Source organism: Acomys minous, assembly GCF_964271855.1.
Source record: "Acomys minous genome assembly, chromosome: 14".
NCBI classification, from domain to species: Eukaryota; Metazoa; Chordata; class Mammalia; order Rodentia; family Muridae; genus Acomys; species Acomys minous.
Genome location: NC_140496.1, coordinates 23,653,966 through 23,678,244, shown reverse-complemented (window position 1 = coordinate 23,678,244; position 24,279 = coordinate 23,653,966). Strand labels below are relative to the sequence as shown.

Below are 24,279 nucleotides of genomic sequence, written 5' to 3'. Positions count from 1 at the left end.
GCCAGCATTTGGTTGCTTCACAGCACCCACACTGGGTGGCTCACAGGCACCTGTAACTCCTGCTCCAGGGGATCTGAGGCCCTCTTCCAACCTCCAAGGAGCACACACATGCACACATGATCACACGTGTGAGGACATGCAACATACACATGTACAACATAAAAGAAAAAATCTTTTAAAAAAAGACTTGCTTAAATGTCATGGATAACTTGGTGAATATTAAAGGAATGAAGCAATGATGGCCTGGTGATGCAAGCTGTAACCCCAGCCACTCTGGGGCCTGAGACAAAGGAATCAGGGGCTTATGGCAACTCTGGGCTACACAGTGAGTTCAGTGTCAACCTACGTTACTTAGGAACAAGCATAAAAATAGTAAGTGTTTAAGGAGTCCAGGTGTGGGGGGATGTGGCTTTGTAGTGGAGTACTTCTGTCACATATATAAGACCCTGAGATCAACCCCCCAGACCACAGAAAAGATTATTTTTCAAATTTTTGTGGGGGAGGGCAGTTTCTGAACAGAGTTTCTCTGTGTAGCCTTGCCTGTCCTGGATTGCTTTGTAGACCAGTCTGGCCTTGAATTCACAGAGATCTGCCTGCCTCTGTCTCCCTGGGTGCTGGGATTACAGGTGCACACCCTTATGAAACTTCTTATCACTAAACTCGATGAAAATTTAATTTTCAAAAAGAGAAAAGAAAAAAAAAACCCTTTTCAGTAATGAAAGTTCAAAAGCAAGTTAGTTTTAGCCTTTCTCAATAAACTGGCCCTGACTTTTTCATCCAGTTCCTTTCTACCACAAAAGATTCTTTTCTGAATCTCCGTTTTGATGATCTTTCAGGTTATGAAATCAATACATCTCACTGGAGAAAATTTTGGATATCATAAAAAATATAATATACATAAAAACTCTCCTTAGTCCCTCCAGTGTAGTTTGTTTTCATCCTAATCATCTGCTGTGTGTGAATGTTTTCACTCAGATTTCCTTCTACACAATAAATATCACGCTTTATAACGTGTGTGTGTGTGTGTGTGTGTGTGTGTGTGTGTGTGTGTTGCTCAGGATTCTTTTTTTACATGTAACATCATACTGAGGGTCTATATGCCATTAAGTTTTTCAAAAAGCATGATTTCATGGCTACATAACATCCCACTATAAGTGAGTCCCATAATTTGCTCAGTCTGATAATATCATATTTCACTGTTATAAATAATGCCTACGTGGCTCTCTTCTGATGTTACTGAGCCCTGAGTCGGGCTTCTGTGTACTGTTGGTCAAGATCAGACCAGCTTACAGATGACCCAGCCTATAACATTGCATAGGGCATCAGACCTCTATGTTTCAGCCATGTGGTAGGATTTTACCCTGTAGAACCTGTGGGTCGAGACCCCCTTGGCAAACCTCTATCTGTCAAACTTCTGTCTACGAAAATATTTGCATTACAATTGATTACAGTAGCCAAAACAAAAACAAATGCAATACCTCTACTTAGAAAAATATTTACGGCTGGGCGTGGTGGCGCACGCCTTTAATCCCAGCACTCGGGAGGCGGAAGCTAGCAGATCACTGTGAGTTCGAGGCCAGCCTGGTCTACAAAGTGAGTCCAAGACAGCTGAGGCTACACAGAGAAACCCAGTCTCAAAAAAAAAAAAACAAAAACAAAAAAAGAAAAAAGAAAAAAAAATATTTACATCACAACTGATAACAGTAGCAAAATTACAGTTATAAGGTAGCAACAAAAACAATTTTATGGTTGGAGGGTGACCACAACAGAAGGAGCTGTATTAAGGGGCCAAAGCATTAGAAAGGTTGAGAACCACTGCTGTAGAGGGACAGTTCTGGTAAATTAGGTTACATAGAGACACCAAAGCCTCCAGACAGATCTTGAGCAATCCAGTACAGCACACATGCGGCCAGATGTTGCCCAGAGAAAGAAGCAGAGGCTAAGACACCTGCCAGCGAGCTTCAAGGCTTCCTACCCACCTCTGTACCTTCAACCACACAGTTAATAGTGTGTGAGTTAGCAGCACTCACCAAGGCGTGGACCTCCCCATTGAGGAAGTCCCCAGCTGGGTCCCTTCCTGTGGCAGGACAAAGTTCTGCTGCTGGTGTTAGACATGCTGGGCTGAGGTGGATAGCGCCCTTGCAAAAAGCAGTGCATCTAACCAAGTCAGGGAAATTTTCTCACTTCCTTCCTGCTCCGAGTAATCACAAGCCCCACCCACAGATCCAGAGACCAGAAGCTCTGTGCAATGACATCATTCATTCACTCAGGAGTCACTGTGCACTTCCTGTAGACCAGGCTGGTGCTAGGTTATTTGTGTCTGCAGTTGTCCCCTCTGCACCTGAGCAGAGTCAGGACCATGACCACCACCTCACCTTTCTCACCCTCTATCTCAGATCCACACATCTGTCAAACTCACCAGTACTTTCCTGCCCAGGGCGTTTGAATGCTCTGTTCTATTCACCTAGAGTCTCCTCCCCGAGGAATCCACCCAGCTGGCTGGCTTTCTCTTAACCCTGCTCCCCAGTCATCCTCCTACCAAAGCCAGATATGATTACTTTATTTAAATGTGTCCCACTGGCACAGCTGTCTCTGTCCTGTCTCCCCTGTCACCTAACATACATGACCATTGTCACCATGGCACCACCATAGCACCATAGTGGGAAAGTTTTGATGTGTACACAGACCCTCAAAGATCGCCCCATTGACGGTTCTCAAGACTTGGTACACGTAGACTTGCTCTAGCACCAGAACCAGTGAGAGGCATCTTACACATCATCTGTCGTCCGGTGTCACCCTAAGCCCAGAGATGCCTTCCAGAAACAACAGAGCCCAGCTATGACTCTTTCTAGGAGCCCGCTTAGGGCAAGATATTTGCCACCTCAACAGGCCCCTTTCTGTCTGTATCTCAGAATTGTCATCTTGTAAGAGCCAAGGTTCACATTGAGGACCTGGTGAGCTGACAGCATGGGGCAGCAGTTGAGTCACATGGCCTCCATGACGTGACTAGCGTGCCAGTTCATTCCCAAAGCCCTTCCCTGTCTGCTGCCCTCTGACGTGAGGCAGGTGGCTCCTGGATTCAGCTCCACTGCATCTTGCCTGGCACTATTCCCCAGTAGACCCCCCACACTCTCCTTTATCCAGGTCGGAGTGTCCCACAAGCCCAGAGTACAGGCATGCCAGGAGCAGGACCATAAAGGGGTGTACAAATGACGTGGTCCTCCCCACACACCATTCAGCCACTTCAGAGCCTGGAGTGCTGCCCGCCCACCCTCCCCTGCGTTCCCAGCCAGACAATCCAGTCAGAGATGAGTCACAGCAGGAAAAGCTGAGCCTCTGGTGCTCAGAGAGAGGTGGGCAGAGTAATAGTGACCTCGAATGGGCCCACGCTGGCCAGGGCAAGTGGGGTGTACTCCCTACATACAGAAAGCCATGGTCTCAACCCACCCAAGCCAGGCACGTTCAGCTGTTCTCATCACTGTTCCACAGCTCTGGAACCCAGCTGGGTACTTGCTCACATCGACACCGTACATCCAGTGTCTTTATCCTGGGAACTGCAACAGAGCTTTGCCCAGAGAGAGGGCCTGATGCAACCAAGAAGTGATTGTTCCTGTGGGTCACGTGGCAGGTCCTCTAGGGGGCAGAGGGAAGAGAAAATACACTAAGAGGTTGGGACATCTGCTGCTTCTTTAGAGTCCAGATAAACCCCATGAAAGGTGAGGTGAGGCATATATATGTATGTGTATGTGTATATATATATATATATCATGGGGTCCTAGGTATGGTGATATGTTTGTATCCCAGCGTTCAAAACACTGAAGCAGGAGGATCTTGAGTTCAAGGCCAACCTGGCCTACATAGCAAGACCCAGCCTAAAAAAAAAAAAGAACAACAAAGCAAATAAGAAATTTTTCCAAAGAAAAGCCATTCTTTATGTTGCCAAGGATCTAAGGGGACCCCTTGAGAGTCTGAGTGGGGTGGGTACTGGGAAAGTGCAGCCAGAGGCTACGTGTAAGATGCTAGCTGGGGTACACACTACAGGGAATGGTGGCCTTGGCTGTGGGAAACACCAGTGTCACCATCGGCAACAGGATGTACGGCAATACAACTTTACAGGAAAGGCCTGCTTCTTGGCATTATTTGAAGGCTGTCTCTGTAGAGTACCATATGTTAGTATAGGCTGAGGTTGGCTTCAGCATTCCAGCTACTTTTGAAAAGGTCTAGTAACCTGAGCCCCAAGCTAATGCGCATAGACCGTGCTGATCCTCCATGCTCCCAAGATGCTCTGTGTCTAGGATCATTTAGCGTTGGTTGAGGATGTCTACCTGCTGAGGAAGAGCCACCATTGTGTGACTGCTCTGTCGCCATCAGTCAAGGAGGCCTCACAAAGATCTCTGAAGCTGAGATTTGATAGCATCGTAGGAGTTCTCCAAGTAGACAAGCCAAGGAGAGAAAACAGTCCCAAAGTCCAAGAGACTCACTCTAGCCTAAACTGCTATGTTATACCTTATTTCCAGGAAGGAAGGCTCGAGGGCTGTGGATGCTAGAGTGAGGAAATGGATGTTTTCCTAGAGAGGCAAGGGAGCTGTGGAAGCGGTTTATACAAGAGATCAACACATCCATTTTGTCTTTAAAAGAGATTTCTCAGGGCCTGGAGAAATGGCTCAGTGGATAAGAGGCTTTCTCTCTGAGCATGAGGACCTGAGTTAGGGTCACAGCACCCATATTAAAACAAAGGATTGGCCATCTATACCTTTAACCCCAAAGCTGGGCACAGGGGACAGAGACAGGATCTCTGGGGCTTGCTGAATCCAGGTTCAGTGAGAGACTATGTTTAAAGGGAATAAGGTAGAGAGTGTCAGAGCACTCTGGCTTTCACATACACACAGGCGCATACTCACATGCGTGCGCATGTGTGCGCGCGCGCACACACACACACACACACACACACACACACACACACACACACATACACACACAGAGTGAGCATCCTTAACATACACATGTATGTACATACACTGCACATCCACAAATGTAAATACAGACATCAGTTCTCATGTGTTATCTTCAAAAGCAAGAGTTGCAGGCCTTAAAAATCCTTCTTGAATCTTCCGGTGTAAAACTGGCTCTCTTAGCAGCCCGGAAGATCACCTCATACCCTGCCCCATACCCACACCCACACCCACGCTCCACCTCACCACCATCCTTCGGTCAAATCTCTCTCAGTTTCTGTGGAGACCCAGAGTGGATGTCAGGCCAGCCTAAGGTTCACATGGGGAAAGCTGAACAGTTGTGAGAGGTGACCCCAGGTCAGCTATATTCCTCCTGCCCCCACAGAGAACAAAGTGAACTCCTCGCCGAGGCCTGTTAGACACACCTGGCGCTCCTAAAGCCTGTCCCAAGGTTATCCCTGCTTTCCCAGGAAGGATATGAGGTTCAGGGAGGTGAAGCACTTTGTCCAGCGACAATGTCAAGAAGTGGCTGCGTTGACTTTAGTATAAGGGATCAGGGAGAAAAGCAAGGCAGCCCAAACACAGTTCAGTTCCCTTGCTCACTTACTATACAAAAAAGCCAATGTTTCCACCCAGGATGCTCAGCCAATGGGCTCCATCTAGGCTTTGTGCCCCCGGGTTGGGGCAGAAAACACATATGAAAAGGGCTCCTAAGTGAGGCAAGGCTGAGAGCCTCTTGACTCTGACTCTCTTGGGTAAATTCTGGCTACCCGATGTAATCCTCAGTGTCTCAGAGGCTGGTGGCCTCTGAGACGGGGTGGAGGGGGAGGGGCAGGCTGGTCCCACTGGCATCCTTAGAGGAGACTGTAGAGGAAGCATCATGGTCCTACTTCATCACTCCCAAAAGTGCATTTTAGGGGACTGGAGAGATGGCTCAGCAGCTAATAGGACTGGCTGCTCTTCCAGAGGACCCAGGTTCAGTTCCCAGCACCTATATGGTGGCTTACAACTATCTGAAACTCTAGTTTCGGGAAAGTAAAAGCCTTCTTCTGGCCTCTAAGCGCACCAAGAGAACACAGACCCATATATACAGACAAAATGCCCATATACTACCACCACCATCACTAATAATAATAATAATAATAATAATAATAATAATAATAACAATAACAACAACAACAACAATAACAATAATAAATTCTTTTTAATTTATATATTCACTTTACATCCTTATTGTAGTCCCTTCCCTCCTCTCCTCCTGGTCTCTCCCTCCCACCCTTTCCCCCGTCCCCATGTCTCCTAAGAAAAGGGGAGCGCCCCCCTAAACCCATCTCAGCACATCAGGTCGCAGCAGGACAGAGTGCCTCCTCATCTTCCAAGGCCAGGCAAGGCAACAGGGTTAGGGCAAGTGCGTTTTAGTTTCTGAAGTCAAGTGTGCCAGTCCCTAAGAGGTGGTGCTGTATCCTCCGGAGAGATACAAGGAGAGAGTGTCTGGGCTCAGATCTTTAGAGGCATGAGAAGATGTTATTTTGAAAACGTGTCCCCTTATAAAGGAGTGTTCAAGTGACCTGGCACAGCCTAGCTGCACTGAAAATCAAGGTATCACACCAAGTTCGTGTGGGGATAAGAAGGGGTCTGGGAGAGGCGTTTTCCTTCCTCTTGCCTTTATTTCTGAATTGGTGATGTAATGTGTTAGGTACCTTCTAATGGGATATGCTGGCTGGCTGGGGACATGAGAGAGAAATGGACCCGGAGTCTCACCTCAGCCTGTGGTTGGCAGCTGCATGATCTTGGCCAAGTTAAAGGGCTTCTCTGAGCCTCTGTTTCCTTATTTACAAAGTGAGGAGGGAAAGCAACAATCACAACAGTTTGAGCTGGGAGTCAGGGGACACCCTCCCAAAGCCAGCCAGCCAGCCTCCCAAAGCAGTGTACAGGCATCTCTCTGTTCCACATCTGGTTTTCCCTGTGGCTGAGGACTCTGGACCAGTCTTTAAGAATCGCTCCAGCCCTTACTGCCTCCAGGCACTCGGGGTGCTGTAGTCTATGGAAGATGTGGGAACAGGGCGCCACACTCTCACTCCAGAGTCTACCCAAGAGAGATTTGCACATCCCTGTGACATTAACACCCACTCACCCACACCCCGTATTTTGTAGCCCAGGGATCCCAGACTAGGAACATGTTCATAAGGGACCCTCCCCGCTCAAAAGTGATGGTCCAGGTGATGTCGGCAGCCAGCCGGTGGACATGGTAGATGCTGTAGGTGTCCCATCACCTGCTTCTTTGTGTTTCTACAGGTGAGTGGAGGAGCCTCTCCTCAAGAAGTCAGCTGTGCTCGTGGGCAGGCTGGCTCCGCTGTTCTGCTCCAGGGATTACATGTCCTTCAAACGCCCTTGCCCCTGTAAGTCTCTTCCTTGTCCATCCTTGGGGTCCAGTTACTGCAGAGCTAGAGAGTGGAGTTGTAAGGATGCTGCTGGGATCTTTGGCCAAGGCGTTGAGGGTCTGACCAGGGCTAGAGTAGAGGGACTGAATCTCAGGCAGGGGCGGGGGCGGGGTGGGGATGGGACAGAGGGACCACAGGCCATCCCACTATCGGCAGCAGGCTCCCTGGAAATGGAAAGTCACACTTTGTCCCATTCCCAAAATGTGGACCAAGGTTCCTCTGAAGGATGCTGATGCATTCATTCTCCGCCCACACACGACCCCATGGCCAAGTAAGTGTGAGAAATGTTGAATGGGACATGTAAGAAATGTGTTTCCTGCTGCCACGCTATTCAGGGCCTATAGTGTGATGGAGTGTGGTGTAGTGTGGTATAGTGTGGTGTGGTGTGCTGTGCTGTGGTGTGTGTGGTTTCAATGTGAAACAAAAACCTTAAGTTCTTCCGACACTTAAATGCCCACAAAAAATGCTTAATGGATTTAGGACCTACAGAATATGTTCCTTGGAGCTGACTCCCTGAGGAGATCATCCACCTTATACCTCTCTCCAGAAAGCCCCCACTGACTGGGGAAAAAAAAATACACTGTTTTGCCTTTAAGAGTCTCCTCACGACTCCCAGTGGGAGAAGTCCAGGTAATAGACTAGCCAGGTTGGCCTCAAGAGCCTCTGTAGACCCTCCGGGTTGGCCTCCACCACTCATGCCACCTCCGTGGCACCATAGCAGAACCAGCTTCCTCTCCTTACACCCCCTGAGCTCCCCAAGCTGGCATCACTTACAATTTGGGAAGCATGCCTACTGCCTATCCCTCATTGAGAAGTCACAGCAGTGTGTAGAGGTGACATCAAAGGATGCCACCTCAGTGTCCACACACACACACACACACACACACACACACACACACACACACCCGCACCCCGACTCTCACCCCACCTCTCACTAAGGTCTGCTTGAGTTTCTGCCACTAGTCTGTGTCATCTGGAGCTGAGGACATCTTTGTCACATAGTCACAGCCCCAGATGTTAACTCCTGAGGGGATTCCAGTGAAAGAGAAGAGGAGGGGCCTGCATGTCCCATACAGATGGGACTCAGTCAGAACCTGGGCACGGTCCTCACCACTTACATTGCAGGAAAGAGGTTGACTGTGGGCTCATCTGCCAAGAGTATATGTAAATGTGACGAGGCAGCAGGTGCTAGCTGCTGTTGGGGGGGGGGGGGACGGACACGCAAGGGAGGGGGGAGAATGTGGGGGGTTTGCAGCAGGAGAGGGGTCAGTGCGATTATTTCTGATGGACCACCATCTGTAAACTTAGAATATTCAGATCACTGTTGTTAAAGCTGCCAGGGCAGAATCAGGAAACACAAAAGCTCCTGTCCTGGGTCAGCTGCTGTTCAAGGCCTGGGAATACTTGCGTGCAGAAGACTAATTTGGCTGTGTTCTTACTGCCCCCACCCCCACCCCCGCATCCTCCTGGTGAGACACAAGGAAGCTAGGAATGCTGGGTGTGGCAGGCTTTTCACAACTTGAGAGCCTGGCCTCTTGTGCTAGTAGAAGCCATGGCCACCAAACAGCTCAGCCTCCTCCTGAGGACCCAAGGTTATAGTCACAGATACTGTAGGCCACCCACAAGGAAACGATCCTTTAATGTTCCCGGTCCACTTCTTGCAGCCGCCACCCTGGCAGGTCTAATGCCTGGTACACAGTAGGCACCTAATAAGAGCATGTTGTACGAATAGTTCCATAACCGAGCCTTGTGGGTGAGGAGGAGCTGCAGCTGTCGGGACCAGAACATCTCAGCTCTCCCCCAGCATGTCTGGGTCACACAGCCCTGCCTCCGAGATGAAGGAATGTCTGAGCCCCTGGGCCTCCAAGAGCTTGGAATACTGTGGGGTTCCAGGGAGCCTCTTTGCCTCAGTTGTCCAGTCAGCTCTTTCCTTTTCTTCAAAGTCTCCTCAGCACACTCAGTTTGCTTCGCTGCGGCATCTGCCTCCTTGCCTAGACCTACAGCCCACCCGTTTCCATGTGGCTCAGTCCTTTCTGCGGTTTCTGAAGCTCAGTTGTAGAGCTGGCCCTGCTGGTGACTTCCACCTTCCTGACTCCTGACCCTCCTCCTAGGACCTTCCGGCAGCTCAGTTCACCCACCCTGCCTCGCAAGGCCCCTTTGGCAGTGGAGGAGGGGAAACTGCACCTTTTCCTGCTGCTGCGCCCCAGGGTTCATCCAGCCCAGCCCCCTCCTTCTTCTGCACAGCCAGACTGCATCCTTGCTTGGCTTCTGGCTGCAGCTTCTGTCTGTCCCAGCCTCTTCCTGGGTCCCTCTGCTGTCTGTTTCCCCCACTCCACCTCATACTCATCCTGCCCCAAACTGTCTTCCCTCTGAACCATCCATCCTTAGACTGATTTGGGGACCACCATTGACTCTAGCCCTCAGGCCAGAAATAGGAGAGTGACTCGACACCGCCCCCCCCCACACCCCCACCCCCTGCAACTCTCCCTGTTGTACACACCCCGATCGGGGCTGGCTGCCCAGGGGAACCCTGGGGTTTTTTGAGTGAGGTCAACAGTTGGCTGTCTTGGATCCCCTTGCGCGCACCCCCTCCGCCTTCAGATACAGTTTAGAAGTTGCTCACTCACCTTTATGCTTGTTTGCTTGGCCACGTCTCAGTAGAAGGTGAACCTTCCAGAAAGCGGGTCCGCTCTGGCTTCGCCCTCTGGTTGTCTTCAGCACCAAGCTCACTGCCCAGCACCTAGTAGGTAGTAAATGCTGGTTGATCAAATGACCAGGAGAATGAAGAATCAGAGAGTGTCCTATGGGCTCTGCCACTGCATGCAGCTTGACGGCCCTCTGCATGTGGTCCTGGGAGGCATGGAGGGGCGGGGGGGGGGTACCTGAAAACCCTGGAAAGCCCCCTGCCAGAAGCTCTCTGGAGCCAGGCATGTGGAGCATACTGTAATTCTAGCACTTGGGAGGGTGATCACTAGCTCAAGGCCAGCCTGGGCTACAGGGTGAGTCTGAGTTCAGCCTGGACTACAGAATGAGACTGTATCTCAAATTTTTAAAACCTAAAAATAATAAAGAAAAGAAATGCTCAGGAGGAATCCCAGGAGCGGCCATCTGGGGGTCACATACCCTTTCTTTTTAACATCTCTTTTCCAGTCTAGAGTGGCTCTGTGCAGCGACAAACCTGGCAGAGAACACCAGGCTAGCTCATCTGATGATCTTGCCAGGCTGTACAAAGATGCTGCAGCCATGAAACATGGAGACAGTTTGTACCCACACACATCTCCACATCACTGGCCCCTGTGGTTTAGAAGTGCAACTCACAGAAGGAAAACCAAGCCCGAGCGAGGGCTGCCCAAAGAAAGACCTCCATCTTGGAGTCAGAGCTTATGAAGTTTGCAGAGTAGGTGGGTCACATCTACCGGAACAGAGGGCAGGGTAGCTGGTTAAATGGTGCTAAGCTACCCCTGAAAACAGATCTGCCAGTACCAGCAGACACTGAGGATGTCGTGAGTTCCTCTGGCCTCCTGGGAGTTGGGCAGGCATCAGCCACAAAGACAATGCTGTAGGTCTGTTAATGCCCAACCTCATTTCACCTTCAGATACCTCGGCTTGTCTCTGCTCCTTGTAGGATGCGGCTCCCCCATCCCTGCAGCTCTTAGCAGCAGCCCCGCTAGGAAGATGGGAGGACTGAGGCAGAAAGGCAGCAAGAACAAGAAGGAGGAGGACAGGGGAACCCTGTCAGGGAAGATTGGATGCTTTCCGGCCATGCAGCTGTAAAAGAAAAGGGGCTTCTTTTGCTGGAAGTGATGTCATAGCCTGCAGAGATCTTGCCTGGAGCCCTGAGTGTGGAGGAGGTCTGGTGTTCCTCGGGAAGGCTGGGGTTGAGGGAATCAGTTCCATCTGGCCCCTGCTGGGCAGAACAGCCTAGAACTCCCTGGGGACCCAGGCTCTAAGCACAGATGCTACACAGTCTCTTCACTGTCATTTAGCAGATGGCAGTACCATGTAGTTCCCTGTGAGATAGGGGCAGGCTGCTTCCCTATGGCCTCTGGGGACAGATCTGAAAGAGGAGAGGTTTGGGGTGGCGGGGCAGTGGGGGATGGAGATTGGAGACTAAGCAAGTAACAAAGGGAAATAAAGGAGGGGAAAATGTGCCCTGCAATCTATGGAAAGACAAGTGAGCACAGCACTGTCAAGTTCAGAGGCCTGGCAGGGCCCCATATGCCAACAGTCCCCCTCGGCGTAAGGGCACTGTTAGGTCATAGTATGGCAACACCTTAGCTTGCCAGCTGTATGAGCAAACTACTCACCTGCCCAAACCTTCCGTTTGATCATCTCTAAAGTAGATGGTGGAATCTTACAGTTTGCTGCACAGCTTTGAGGGACCCCCCCCCCCCCACCGGAGAGTTGAGTTTGGTACCAGACTCTGAAAAGATGCTCAAGAACTGTCCCTCTGCCTTTCTCGGTATTAGCCACGCCTTTAATGATGGAGATGGAAAACCGAGAAGTGAATGTCTAGGGGTAACTTTGAGATTTGGACCATGTGTTAGCTTTCTGATACTGGGACAAAATTAACTTTTGGAGGACAAGGTTATTTGGCTCATGATTTGGAGGTTTCAGCCCATAGTCAGTTGGTCATAATGCTTTTGGGCATGTGATAAGGCAGAACATTATAGCAAAAAGCATGTGGTAGATGGAGCCTGTTTGCCTCATGACTACAAGGGAGCACTTAGATTCCCAATATCCTCTTCAAGGGCCTACCCTAGTGACCTAACTTCTCTGGCAAGGCTCCACCTCTTAAGGGCTATACCACTTCTCATCAACGCATGGACATTTGGGGGACATTCACAGTGGCTTTTTGCTTGTTGTCACAGTTATCCTCTGCTACCATGAATAGAAGGAAGAATTTGAGGGCAAATAGGCAAAATAATGGAGCACACTCAACAATCCACCATTTCTGGGTCCAGAGCAGACATCACTAATCAATCATGGTACTCTTTCCCAGTAAGCCTGGACGTAAACTCAGAGTCCCTCTAAATGCATAGTGGTACAAAGATCCTTTGTCCATCCCTTGGTGAAGCAAGGGTCTAGAGGGAAGGGACTTTAGTTGTTCACCCCTGGGTCTCAGTTCCCTCAATCATAAAATGGAAGAGTTGGTAAGCATGTCAGAGCTGCTGTGAGGACCCAGTGAGGTAACATTGGGAAAATCGTATAAGGCTTTAGGATCCATATTCCCTGTGGCATCCTCACTTGCTTGAAAAAGTTCTACAAAGAAGTGTTAAGGTGTCTATTCCACACATGAGGGAACCGGAGCTTAACGAGGTAAAGGAATTAGTTGGTGTGCTGTAGTTAATAGATGGGGTGCCAGGCCAGAGTGAGGGTGATCAGGTCTCAGTTTGAACCATAGCTGGATTGATATACAAAGTGGAGCCCAGTTTTTCCCACATTTAAAAAATAAAAGCTAGATATGGTGGCATGGGTTTGTAATCCTAGCCCTGGAAAGATGGTGACAAGAAAATCCCTGGAGTTTTCTGGCCAGCCAATCAGTGAGCTCCAAATTCAGTGAGATGTCTTACCTGAAAGAAAGAAAGAAAGAAAGACAGAAAGAAAGAAAGAAAGAACAGAAGTAAGGAAAGAAAGGGATAGAGGAGGCACCTGGGGCCAACCTCTGGCCTCTGCATATATGTGTGCATGTACACACACACACACACACACACACACACACACACACACGTGCACAAACATTCACATGAGCATAAGCAATCTGTATATTTATTTAGTTATAAGATATGGGATGGTATGAACCAAATACAGCAGGATGAAGTGACAGGCAAAGAGTGAGTTAAGCAGACAGTCCTGGCCTGGAGAGATGGCTTAGCAGTTAAGAGCACTTACTGCTCTTAAAGAGGGCCCACGTTCATGTCCCTGCACCCACATGGTGGTCACCTACTTTACTTCCAACTCCAAGGGAACCCATGCCCTCTTCCGTCCTCCACAGGTGTGCAAGCATGCAGAATACAGAACAGACACATGCATGCAAACATCCACACCCATAAGATTCACACACACACACACACACACACACACACACACACACACACACACAAAGATGCTCACAAATATAAGCATTGTTAGAGGTGGTGGTGGAACGGGGCTATCATGGGGGAGACTGAGTCATGTGGAAGAGAACTCTTGAGTAGGAGGATTCAGAAATGGGGATCAGGTATGGCTTGTTCCAGCATACGAAAGATGGTGGGCATGAAGAATACAGAGAAAGTACCAGAGTTACCACATCAGCCAGATGACGCAGGGCCCTGGGGCCAAGGTCAGCTTTTGCTTCCTGGGAATCTTTGTAGGATTACAAGCTGAGAAAAGTTTTGATCTCCTTGCTGTGATAGAGACTAGGAGGGGACCAGAGAAGGGGTGGAGGCTAGGATGTAATCCAGGACCGAGAGATTGACGATGGCAATAGGCTGGAAAAGGGCGCCGGTCAGATACAGAGTGGATGGGAAGAAAGGACTCATGATTGGCAGCGCTTAGGGCTGAGCATGTGGAAGGACAGGTCTGCCATTGGCTGAGCTGGGGAAAGTCCTGAAACAGCTGGCCTCCTGGCTGAGCAGGCCTTTATGGCACACTGTGTCTCAGATGCTGTGGAGACACCAGGGTGGTGATGCAGGCAGATGGTGAAGATATATGAGCCTGGGGTTCAGCAGTGAGTCTGGAGCTGGAGAGAATCTGGATGAGGTCACTTGGCAGGGCAAGCGTGGGAAGGTCCCTGAGGAGGGTGATCATTGCGTTGGTGGAGGGCAAATGATTTCCACACTGAGTGGTCGCCCGGCGCCATATCCATGGAGAGGATGGCTGCTCTCCAGCCAGGGGATGAGTAAGTGCACTGTGGCTCCTCTTCCAAGGGCCCCCATGAGTTAGCCGCCCTGGCACTCAGGTCTCCCTGTACCTGGAACCCTGCCCAGGCCTCAGGAGAGGCAGGTCGTCCTCTGTGATACCCCCACAGAAATGGGCAGCCTGAAAGAGAGCAGGACCCAGAGGGACCCTATGTCCCCCGTGAGTCCCCAAACCATCAGCTTCTAGAGGCTGCTCTGTGACCCCACCCCTCTAACTTAACACTTGAGGGCACCTCCCTCTGCAGGGTTTGAGAAACCTATCCTTCTGCCCAGAGAACTCCGCACTCCTCACACCCCACACACCCCCCCCACACACACACACCCGCCTCTCACTCCTAAGCCCTCAACCTGCCTCCTGGCCCTGCATCCCTGGATGTCATCCATCTTCAGCAGGAAAGGGTGGAAGGGTAGGATGTGGGAGGAGGTGTACCCTAACCCAGTAGCAGCACCTAGATCTGAAGGAGCCGGGCTCAGCCAACACTGGGGCAAACCTGGTTAGCTCACCTGCACCTCTGCTTAGCTCTGTTTGAAATGGAATAACTAAGCTCAGTTTCTAGTGTGCCCTGAGGATTTGGTGAACACACTGAGGGTGCTCAGTAAAGCTGATTCCTCCCTGACTCACTCACTCACTCACTCTGTCTCTCTCCTCTCTCCTCCTGTCCCCTCCTTTCCTCTCTCCTCTCTCCTTTCTCTTCTCTCTCCTCTCTACAGGGTTTCTCTGTGTTGTAGCTTTGGCTGTCCTGGATCTCACTCTGTAGACTAGGCTGGCCTCGAACTTACAGGCCTGCCTGTCTCTACCTCCTGAGTACTGGGATTCCACCTGAGGGCTGGGCACCACCACCACAGGCCCACCCTGACTCTTAATCCCACAGTGATAACCATGGACCTACACTAAGACTTCCCTGCAGGCTCCTCCTAAGATGGCCCCTCCCTGAAAAGAATAGTCTTCTCTCCCTTCCCATGAACCCCAGCGAGGTACAGGGACTGTCCTGCAACTTTGACAGGCAGTCATCAGGAACACCCTTCCCCCCCGCCCACCCTCACTTCTCTTGCCCAGAAGTAAATCAGCCCCCCAGGTCTTGTAATGTAGTAGGCTAGATATAAGCCCTCTGCAGGAACTGTTCATGTCACAGAGCATGTGAGTTGATGCCTCCGCATTAAGTGTGGCTGCCACACAAAAGTGAGAAAGTACCCCAGGAGAGAGGCTCCACTGATTTCTGGGCAGGAAGAAAGGGACCCCTTGTCAGAGCTGTTTCAAGGGACAAGGGTTGTCACAGCATGGTCCCTGCATCCCCCTACCCCACCCCCCACCCCCCACCCATCCTCACTTAAGAGGCCAGGGACAGTCAGAGAAGCTTACCTTGAGATCCTGGCAGGAGCAGCTCTCACCCCATTTCAAGCTTCAGTTACTGAGAGGCTCCAGCTCTGGAGGAAGTGCTGAACCTCCCCTACCCTGCTCAGTCTCTGGGGATCTTCCTCTTCCTCCAACTCCTCCTCTTCCTCCTCCTCCTCCTCTTCCTTCCTTCTTTCCTTTTTTTTTTTTTTTTTTTTTTTTTTTTTTTTTTTAGCAGAAATATCAGCCCACAAGAGCCAACAATTGAAAATATTTAGGGTTTTAATGAGCAAATGTTTAAACTATTGGTAGCTTTAAAATCACCATGTTGGGAGTATTTACAACATAGAGATTGGCAAGCTACAAATCTGAGACCCTTCCTCCCTTCTGCCTTCCTTCCTTTCTCTCTTCTCCCTTCACACTTTATTCTTGCCTTCCTCCCTCCCTCCCGCTCTTTCTTCAATCATCCCTCCTTTTCTCCTTCCTTCCTTCCTTCCCTTCCCTCTCTCTTTTCTCTCTCTCTCCCTCCTGCTTGCCTTTTTTTGTTCTACAAAAGCTGTCATTCCAACACTCTACTGACTTTAATGTGCATACAGAAAGGTGTGCTGTCACCAGCGTACAGCTCAAAGGATTCTCACAAACCGAGCATGCTCCTGCTAGGAAACACAGTCTCACCTGCACCCAGACTCCTTCTGTGCTTCTCCAGCTCACTGTCCTGTGCCAACGGCAACCACAAATTGCTGTTGTCTACATGTCAAACTTTATTGGAATCATGAAGTGTGTTCTTTTTGCTCAACATCGTGTTGTGTACTTTACCTGCCTCATTGAGTATAACTGTAGATCATGTTTTCTCTCCACCGTATAGTATTCCTTTGTATAAATACACCACAAGCAACTTACCCATTCTACTCTGAGCATCTGGGTGTTTTGAAATGATGAATAAATAGCAGTACATGGATGTTCTAGTACAGTGATGGTAAGAGGACAGTAATGAGAATGGTTTCTATCTTCATTGTTCAGTATAAACAGCCCAAGCCATATGTGGCTGCTGAGCATTCAAAAAATGTGGCTACTGCAAATAAAGAGGCGTCTTTTAGATTTTTAGTTAGTTTGTAGTTAGTAGCTTCCTGTGGCCATCACACTATACAGTGCAATTCCAATGAAATATATAGAAAAGACATCCCACCTGGGAGTAGGAGCCTGAATGGTAGAATATACATATATTTAGCTTTCATAGGTAAAAGCTAAACACTTCCAAAGGGACTGTCCCTACCTGGCCTCTCATCAGCAAATATGACATTTCTGAGCACCATATGCCCTGACAACAGTGGGTATAGTCTAGGTTTTTCTTCTTAGCCATTCAAGTAGGAAATAGAAACAGTGTATGGTGGTTCTAGTTTGAATGTCTATGGTGACGTAGGATAGTACTGTGAACAGTCTTGTTGAATGACATCTCAAGTCTTTGCCCACTTAGGGTGTGCTTTTATTGCCGATTTCTAGGCACTCTTTATATACCGTGAATGACTTCCCAGCTGGACATATTATTGCAAAAAATCTTTCCTCTCTGGGGATGGCCTCTGGTTTTCATCTTGAAATATTTGGATTAATAGAATATGCCTTACTCTTTTGCCCATAAAATGTGCTAATTTTCATATATACAATTATTTAACTTATATGTACTTAACTAAACATGAGGCAATGAACTAACTTAATTGTGCTCCTTGGGAGTAGAGGGTTTATCACTGCCATTCCAAGAATAAAATTTTACAAATTTGAAAACAACGTTGAGCACTTTCAGTCACATAGCAGTCTTGGGGAAGAGGTTTTATCTATTGTTCATGACACTTCAGGTTTTATTCATGCATGTATAATAACATTTAAGGGCGCATTTGTGAAATAATTTAACCTTTTCCATAACTGTCCCTTCCTTTTCTAGGTAGAGAGAGATTCCCCAATACTTTAAGCTGTCTACGGTGATGCTGACATTTTAAGGACATTAGAGGACATGTGGCTATTACACATGCATAAAGTCTCATCAGCACACTGTCAACAGTGGGGACAGTGACATTGTGGAGGCGTGAGATGATCAATTATACCTGCAGTAGTGACGCGATGGCCCGCCTGCCAAGCGTAAAAATCCAATTATCTACAACAACATGACTATCGGCAACCCAGACAGTGTCTAATTTACAACCGAGCGCGTATCTTCAGAAACCTGGCTCATGATCTTTACGTTCTTTTAAAAATATAAATTATACTGAGTGTTAAGTAAAAACTCTGGACATCAGTAAAGGGTAAGACTGAAGCTTGCAGCATGGCTTAGTAAATGGTTACCTGCCGTTCCCATGTCGGATTTTGTTCCATCTTAGCTCCTAAACTGGGATTTAAGAAGTGCAAGGCCCCGCTGTACACAGCTGCCTCCTCACAGATGCTGTGGGTGCCGCAAGTCGATAAAGCACACGGGGGACAAAGGGGCACACGGCCCTTTCCCTCCATTGGACATCGGCTTTGATGTAAATGAAAATGCGAAGACTATAAAAGCCAAATGAAGGTCTGCTTGTCAGTTTAAGTCAGTGACCAGGAAGATGCATTTCAGCTGTAGAAATGGGGTCTGAAAGTGGCTCAGTCAACCCCGAGACAGGTAGCGTGAGGTGCTGGAGGAGGCGCTGACGATGTAAGTGTCACTCAAAGACACTCTGGGTGAATGGCATACACTTCCTGGCATCTGTGGCGGGGAACTGCATATTTCCCTCTGGAAAAGATTGCTGTGGGGCTCCTTATCATTTGAAGAAAGGCAGGCTGTCTCGGGTTCTCTCCGTGAACACGAGGCCTAGGGTTTAACATCGGTTTCCCTGCATCATCACAGACGGGTTTGGCTGTTAATGCTGTTGGACACTGAGCCGCCGTACTGGGTGCCATGACTAATCACTTGTGTATCCAGCGAAGAGCAAGGCCGCTAGAGGGGAAAGCTAATCATGGGAAAAGGATGATTCTGTGAAGATGTGGGAAAGGATTGTTTTGTGTGTCAGTCGGTAAAGCAGCTCATAGCGGTGTACTGCAGGGTCCCTGGGCACACTGTGCATGATGGGGTATATTTGAGAAGTCTTTGTTCAGCATCCCTGTCCATTTCAGATATGACCTTGGTCTGGTTCATATCTCAGCCTCTGGGCAACCCTATAACCCTCTCCCTATTCTATTCACCCCATTGTGCAGCCCAAAATCACAGCGGGGTTCTTTACTTCAGTGTGGACCTATTGTATATTTTCCACTGTTAGAGCCTTTTGTGTTCTACGTAAAGGTTCTAAAGTCATGAAGATGTTTGTGGATTTTTTTTTCCTCTTCAAGTGTTATGGTTTTGCCCTTCACATTTATTTTTGTTTGGTTTTGCTGCTGCTGCTGCTGCTGCTGCTGTTGATTCAAGACAGGATTTCTCTGTGTAGCACTAACTGTCTTAGAATTCACTGTGTAGCCCAGGCTGGCCTCAAACTCAGAGATCCACCTGCCTCTGCCTCCTGGGTGCTGGGATTCAAGGCACGTGCCATGCCTGATAGCCCTTCCATTTAAATCTGCAACTGGGAAATATCTTCAGGGTTGGAAAGTTAAATTCCATATATTGAGCACTTGTTATGAGCCAGGCATCCTGTTAGCCAGTGTGTTCCGATCAGCTTATATCGGAGGCAGGATTTGAACCCATGACTTTTGATCTTGCTCTGCAACTTAGGCTGGCCTAGGTCTCTTCCTACTAGTGATATATAACCTTCAGTACAGTGCTAACTTTTGTGTGGTTAACTCTGTTACTGGGAAAACTTCTGTGGATATGGAGACAAATTCTACCACCTTTAACGTGTCCCAGACTCCGACACCTCAGAGCCCTGCAGGGGCAGCAAGCATGGGGCTGTAACTCCTCCTCTTGTATGAAGGTGTACAGGGCTTGTAGGAGACAGTGTAGCATTTCTCATGTGTCTTTCTGTTGTGAGTGTCCACTTTAATTACACTATAGCCAAAGAATATACTTCATACATTCCAGTCTTTCTGAATGCATTGCTGCTCGTGCTGTGACCCACACATCCTCAGGATGTGTCACACATGGTGCCGGGATAGTCCAGCAATCTTCAGCCGGTAAAGTGTTCTTTAAGTATTAATTATGTCAAGCTGGTTGCTCGTGTGCTTCAAGCCCCCTTGATTTTTGCAGAGTTTCTAGATAGCTGTTGTGTTCCTGAGGTTGGTTGAGGAGTTGAAATCCCTGGGGCTTTTCAATCCTGATATTCTTCTCCTTCATGTTCTGGGGGGACTCGTTGTTTGGTACGTGCACCCAACAATTCCATCTTCCTGGCTTGGCACTAGGAAATGTCCTTGTCTCCAGTAATGTTTCTTGCCTTGAATTAAGTTTTGTCTGAAGTTAGCACAATTAGCCAACTAAGGCCAGTAAGATGGCTCAGTATGGAATGGTTCTTGCCGCCAAGCCTGACGCTCTGAGCCCCATGCCTGGGACTCACATGGAGTGGAATGGGCGAACCTCTTCCCACAGGTTGCGTTCTGACCTCAACATGAGGGCTGTGGTGCATGCATGTGTGCACACACAGAGCGACTAGGCCGTTTATTTAATTAAATTTAAAAAAAAAAAGCATGCTAACTATTTGTGGGATACTTCTTCTCCCATTCTTTTATTTTCACCGGCTTGGTTTTTTTGTTTTGTTTAAGATGTATTTATTTAACACCTGCAGGCCAGAAGAGGGCACCAGATCTCATTATAGATGGTCGGGAGCCACCATGTGGCTGCTGGGAGTTGAACTCAGGACCTCTGGAAGAGCAGACAAGTGGCCTTAACTTCTGAGCCATCTCTCCAGCTCCTGTTTGTTTTTTGCTTTTGTTTTTGTTTTAATCTAACTAAAATATGTCCCCTGTGGTCAGTATATGTTAGTCTTGCCTTTTTGTTCACTCTGATAGTCTCTGTTGCTTAAGTAATTAATCTATCCATATATATGTACATATGTGTGTATATGTGTATATGTATATTATATATTCTTTTTGTTGTTGTTTTTTGAGTCCGAGTTTCTCTGTGTAGCCTTGACTGTCCTGGACTCACTCTGTAGATCAGGCTGGCCTCGAACTCACAGAGATCCGCCTGCCTCTACCTCCCAAGTGCTGGGATTAAAGGCATGCACCACCACTCCCGGCTTATCCATATATTTTCACAAACACAAATTAATAACAAATACAAACAATGGACTGGTACAAGGGCCATTTTAATGTGCGTTTTGCTTTTGTCTCATGTATCTTTTGTCCATGTGTTCCTCCTTTATCTCTTTGTCATCAAGTAAACATATTTAATCTACTGGTTGTATTCTTCTGGGATTTTTAAAAATTCCGTTAGTAATTGCTCTGAGAGTTATACACGTCTCTTGTATCACAACCTATTTCAGAATAGCAGTAACTCAAGCCAGTAAAGCAGGGAAACTTTGATCTAATGCATCCCCCCCCCTCAATTTTTGTGTTTATATTACCATATTCAGTACATCCATATATGATGTGAATGTAACAAAATGACATTATAGTTAGTGTTGCAGAACCGTGTGTCTTGTAAGGTCGCTAGGGGGAGAAATGAGGCGACAGGAGAGATGGTTCAGCAATGAAGAGAGCTTGCAAAGGAGCCAGTTCAGTTCCAGCCCTCACAACCACCTGTGACTCCAGCTCCAGCGGATCCAGGGCCGCCTTCTAGCCCCCGTGGGTACCCTTATGCACATCTACTTACTTACACACATATGAACACACACACACACACACACACACACACACACACACACTGTACATGTCAGTAAATTATTTTAGAGAGAATAAGTGAGAAAGAATATATTTACAAAAATCTTGTCTAATTATCTTTATACTTACCCTGGCCGGAACCTTGCGTTTCCGCCTGTGAAATCAGGCTAACACCCGCTGTCACCTCTTCCTCAGCTTCAGTGACTCTCGTCTGACAAGTCTGTCAGCAGCAAAACCGCTCACTTTTGTTTACCTGGAAATTCATTCATGTGTTTTCACTCTTGAGGGAGTATTGTGAATACAGGGGCTCTTGTTTTAATGGTTAGCTTGACTGTGCCACTCCGCTGCCTGGGGTGCTCCATGTTTGCTTGTTAGACATTAACTGTGTGTCGTATCGGTATCCTTGTATGTGCTTTCCCATTTTCTCTGTCTTTGGTGATGTGTTGAAGTGTGGATCTCTCTTTATGTTTATTCTGCTTGGGATTTGCTGAGTTTCTTGGCTATGTAGAGCAGGTTGTCAAATTGGGAGAAATTTGATGTGTCTGGGGCGCTTTCTCTCTCTCTCTCTCTCTCTCTCTCTCTCTCTCTCTCTCTCTCTCTCTCCCTCCCTCCCTCCCTCCCTCCCTCCCTCCCTCTGTGTGTGTGTATGTGTGTGTGTGTTCACATTGGGTGATGTTCTGTTGTTTTCACCAGTTCTCTGGCACTCATCTGCTGATGAGTTCCTCTTATGGTTTCTGACCATTATCTTCACTTGGCTCTGGCTGGCTTTGAACTCACCGTACAGCTGAGTGTCCTAGTTAGCTTTACCTGTCAACTTGATACAACCTAAAATCATCTGATAAAGGAGTTCTAATGGAGGAAAATTCTGAGATCAGATTGGCTTATGGATTTATCTGGGGGGGGGGGAGCGCATGTATTGTTAATTGATGTAGACAGACCCAGCCCACTGTGGGCAGCACCATCCCCTTGGCCAGCAGTCCTGGCCAGAGCTTATGAGTAAGCAAGGAACATTCCTCTGGTTTCTGCTTCAAGTTCCCCCTTGAGTTCCTAGCCTGACCTCCCTCAGTGTCAGACTGTAACCTTTAACCCGAAGTAAACCACTTCCTCCCTATGTTGCTTTTGATCAGTGTTTTGTGACAGCAATAGAAAGGAAGCTAGAACACTGAGGATAGCATTGAAATCCTGGTCCTCCTAGCATTCATTCCCAGGCGCTGGGACTGCAAGTATGTGATGCTCTGCCTGGCTTCATCTGGTTCCCTATTGTGGTTTACCAAGAATCTCTCTTCCCTGGAGCACTGTAATCATACTTTCCTTAAACTCTTTAAACATAGCTTCCTTGTTCACTTACACGGATTTATAATTGCATTAAAGTTTTTTTCTCTCCTAGTCTGGTAATCTGAAGACAAGGACAGCTTTTATTGGCTGGCTTTTGTTTAGCTTTTATTTTGCATATTTTGACTATAAGCCGTATTTCCCCGTTTCCTTTTGTGTGTGTGTGTGGTTTTTTTTTTTATGACCATTGAACATTTTAGATAATGTAGTAACTATAGATTGTTCCTTTTTACACCATAGGAACTGTTATTTGTCCAGTCATTTAGGACATGGTTTGAACTAAGGCTGCAAAAATTGGTTTCTACCGCAACATCCAGTTGCTAATGTTTCTACTTGGATTTTTTTTTCTTTCTTGGTTCTAGTCTTAAGATTTCCTTCCTTCTGAGTGACTGGTGTTTGCGTGGCTCAATGTTCACCCAAAGAGCCGTCAGAGGTGTATTCAAATGCTTCGAGACAACACAGCTTGCTGGCCCTCTCTGCTGATGAATTTGTAGTGTAAGGCCCAGGGAAACAGTGACTCCCCAGGTTGTTTTCCAAATGGCTCTCATCTTCAGTTCTCATTAAGATTACATCTCTTTGCACATAAACAAAGGCCACATTACCCTAAGACAGAGGTTCTCAGCCTGTGGGTTGAGAACCCTTTAGGGGTGAGGGGCAAACAACCCTTTCACTGTGGTTGCCTAAGGGTATTGGAAAACACTGATGTTTGTATTATGATTAATTACAGTAGCAAATGTATAGTTTTGAAGTAGTAATGAAAATACTTTTATGGTTGGGAGTCACCACGGTATGAGGAACTGTATTAAAGTGGTGCAGCATTAGGAAAGTTGAGAACCACTGGCCTAAGAGATCTGGGCTCTCTACTCCACTGGATCCCAGACAGTAGTCACCCCCAGGAGATTTGGAAAGCCTTTCAGGCCACTGAAGCTCACCTCCCACCCCACCCCACCCCATGCCCAATCAGGTACCAGCTAGCCCACCCACTAAGCTATTTCTTGCTATACTCAGAGCCTCATCTGGAGGCTAGCGTGGCAGCTAGCCCTGTTTATTCCTCACTGCTGCTTAAATAATAGCATCCTAAGTAAGCTGTACTGCCTCTTACCCACAGAAGCTTGAGCTGCTGGCTTCTCAACCTGCCCCATGTGGACTGGCAGAGTCCGTGGGGAGCCATGGGGAGCCGTGGGGAGCTGTGAGAAGCAATCCCAGGGAAGAGCCCCACAGATTCTCACTGTTGTTCAGTCAAGTGGAAGTGAAATGGGTATTCTGACAGTCCTGCCCAGCTTTGTGTTTGGAGTGTTCATATAATCTACCTACATGGTCTTGTGCCATTCATAGAAACACCGTCAAATATACTTACCTTATTTGAGTGATGAGGACATTAAGGTACGTAGATAGCCAGTGTCACCAACCAAGGGTTTTAATCACTGTGTTAGCTTTCAGGACTCCCTCTCCCGAAAGCTCTTAGATCTTTTAAGTGTTTAAGTGGCAGTGGGCATAGGCAACCACCACACCAAGATGATTATTCACTCTGCAATAGCAAATAATGTAGAGGTGAGTCGCAC

The 24,279-nt window shown here is 48.0% G+C and overlaps 1 protein-coding gene across 1 annotated transcript in view; it reads left to right on the top strand.

The window, feature by feature from the left end:
• The window catches only part of BEAN1 (brain expressed associated with NEDD4 1), a 46,302-nt gene that overhangs the window by 3,331 nt on the left and 18,692 nt on the right, over window positions 1-24,279 (top strand). Inside the window, exon 2 of the mRNA XM_084756449.1 lies at window positions 7,248-7,351. Within this exon, the coding sequence (XP_084612575.1) occupies window positions 7,327-7,351 (25 nt within the window). The 5' untranslated portion in view covers window positions 7,248-7,326. The remainder of the gene's footprint in view (window positions 1-7,247; window positions 7,352-24,279) is intronic.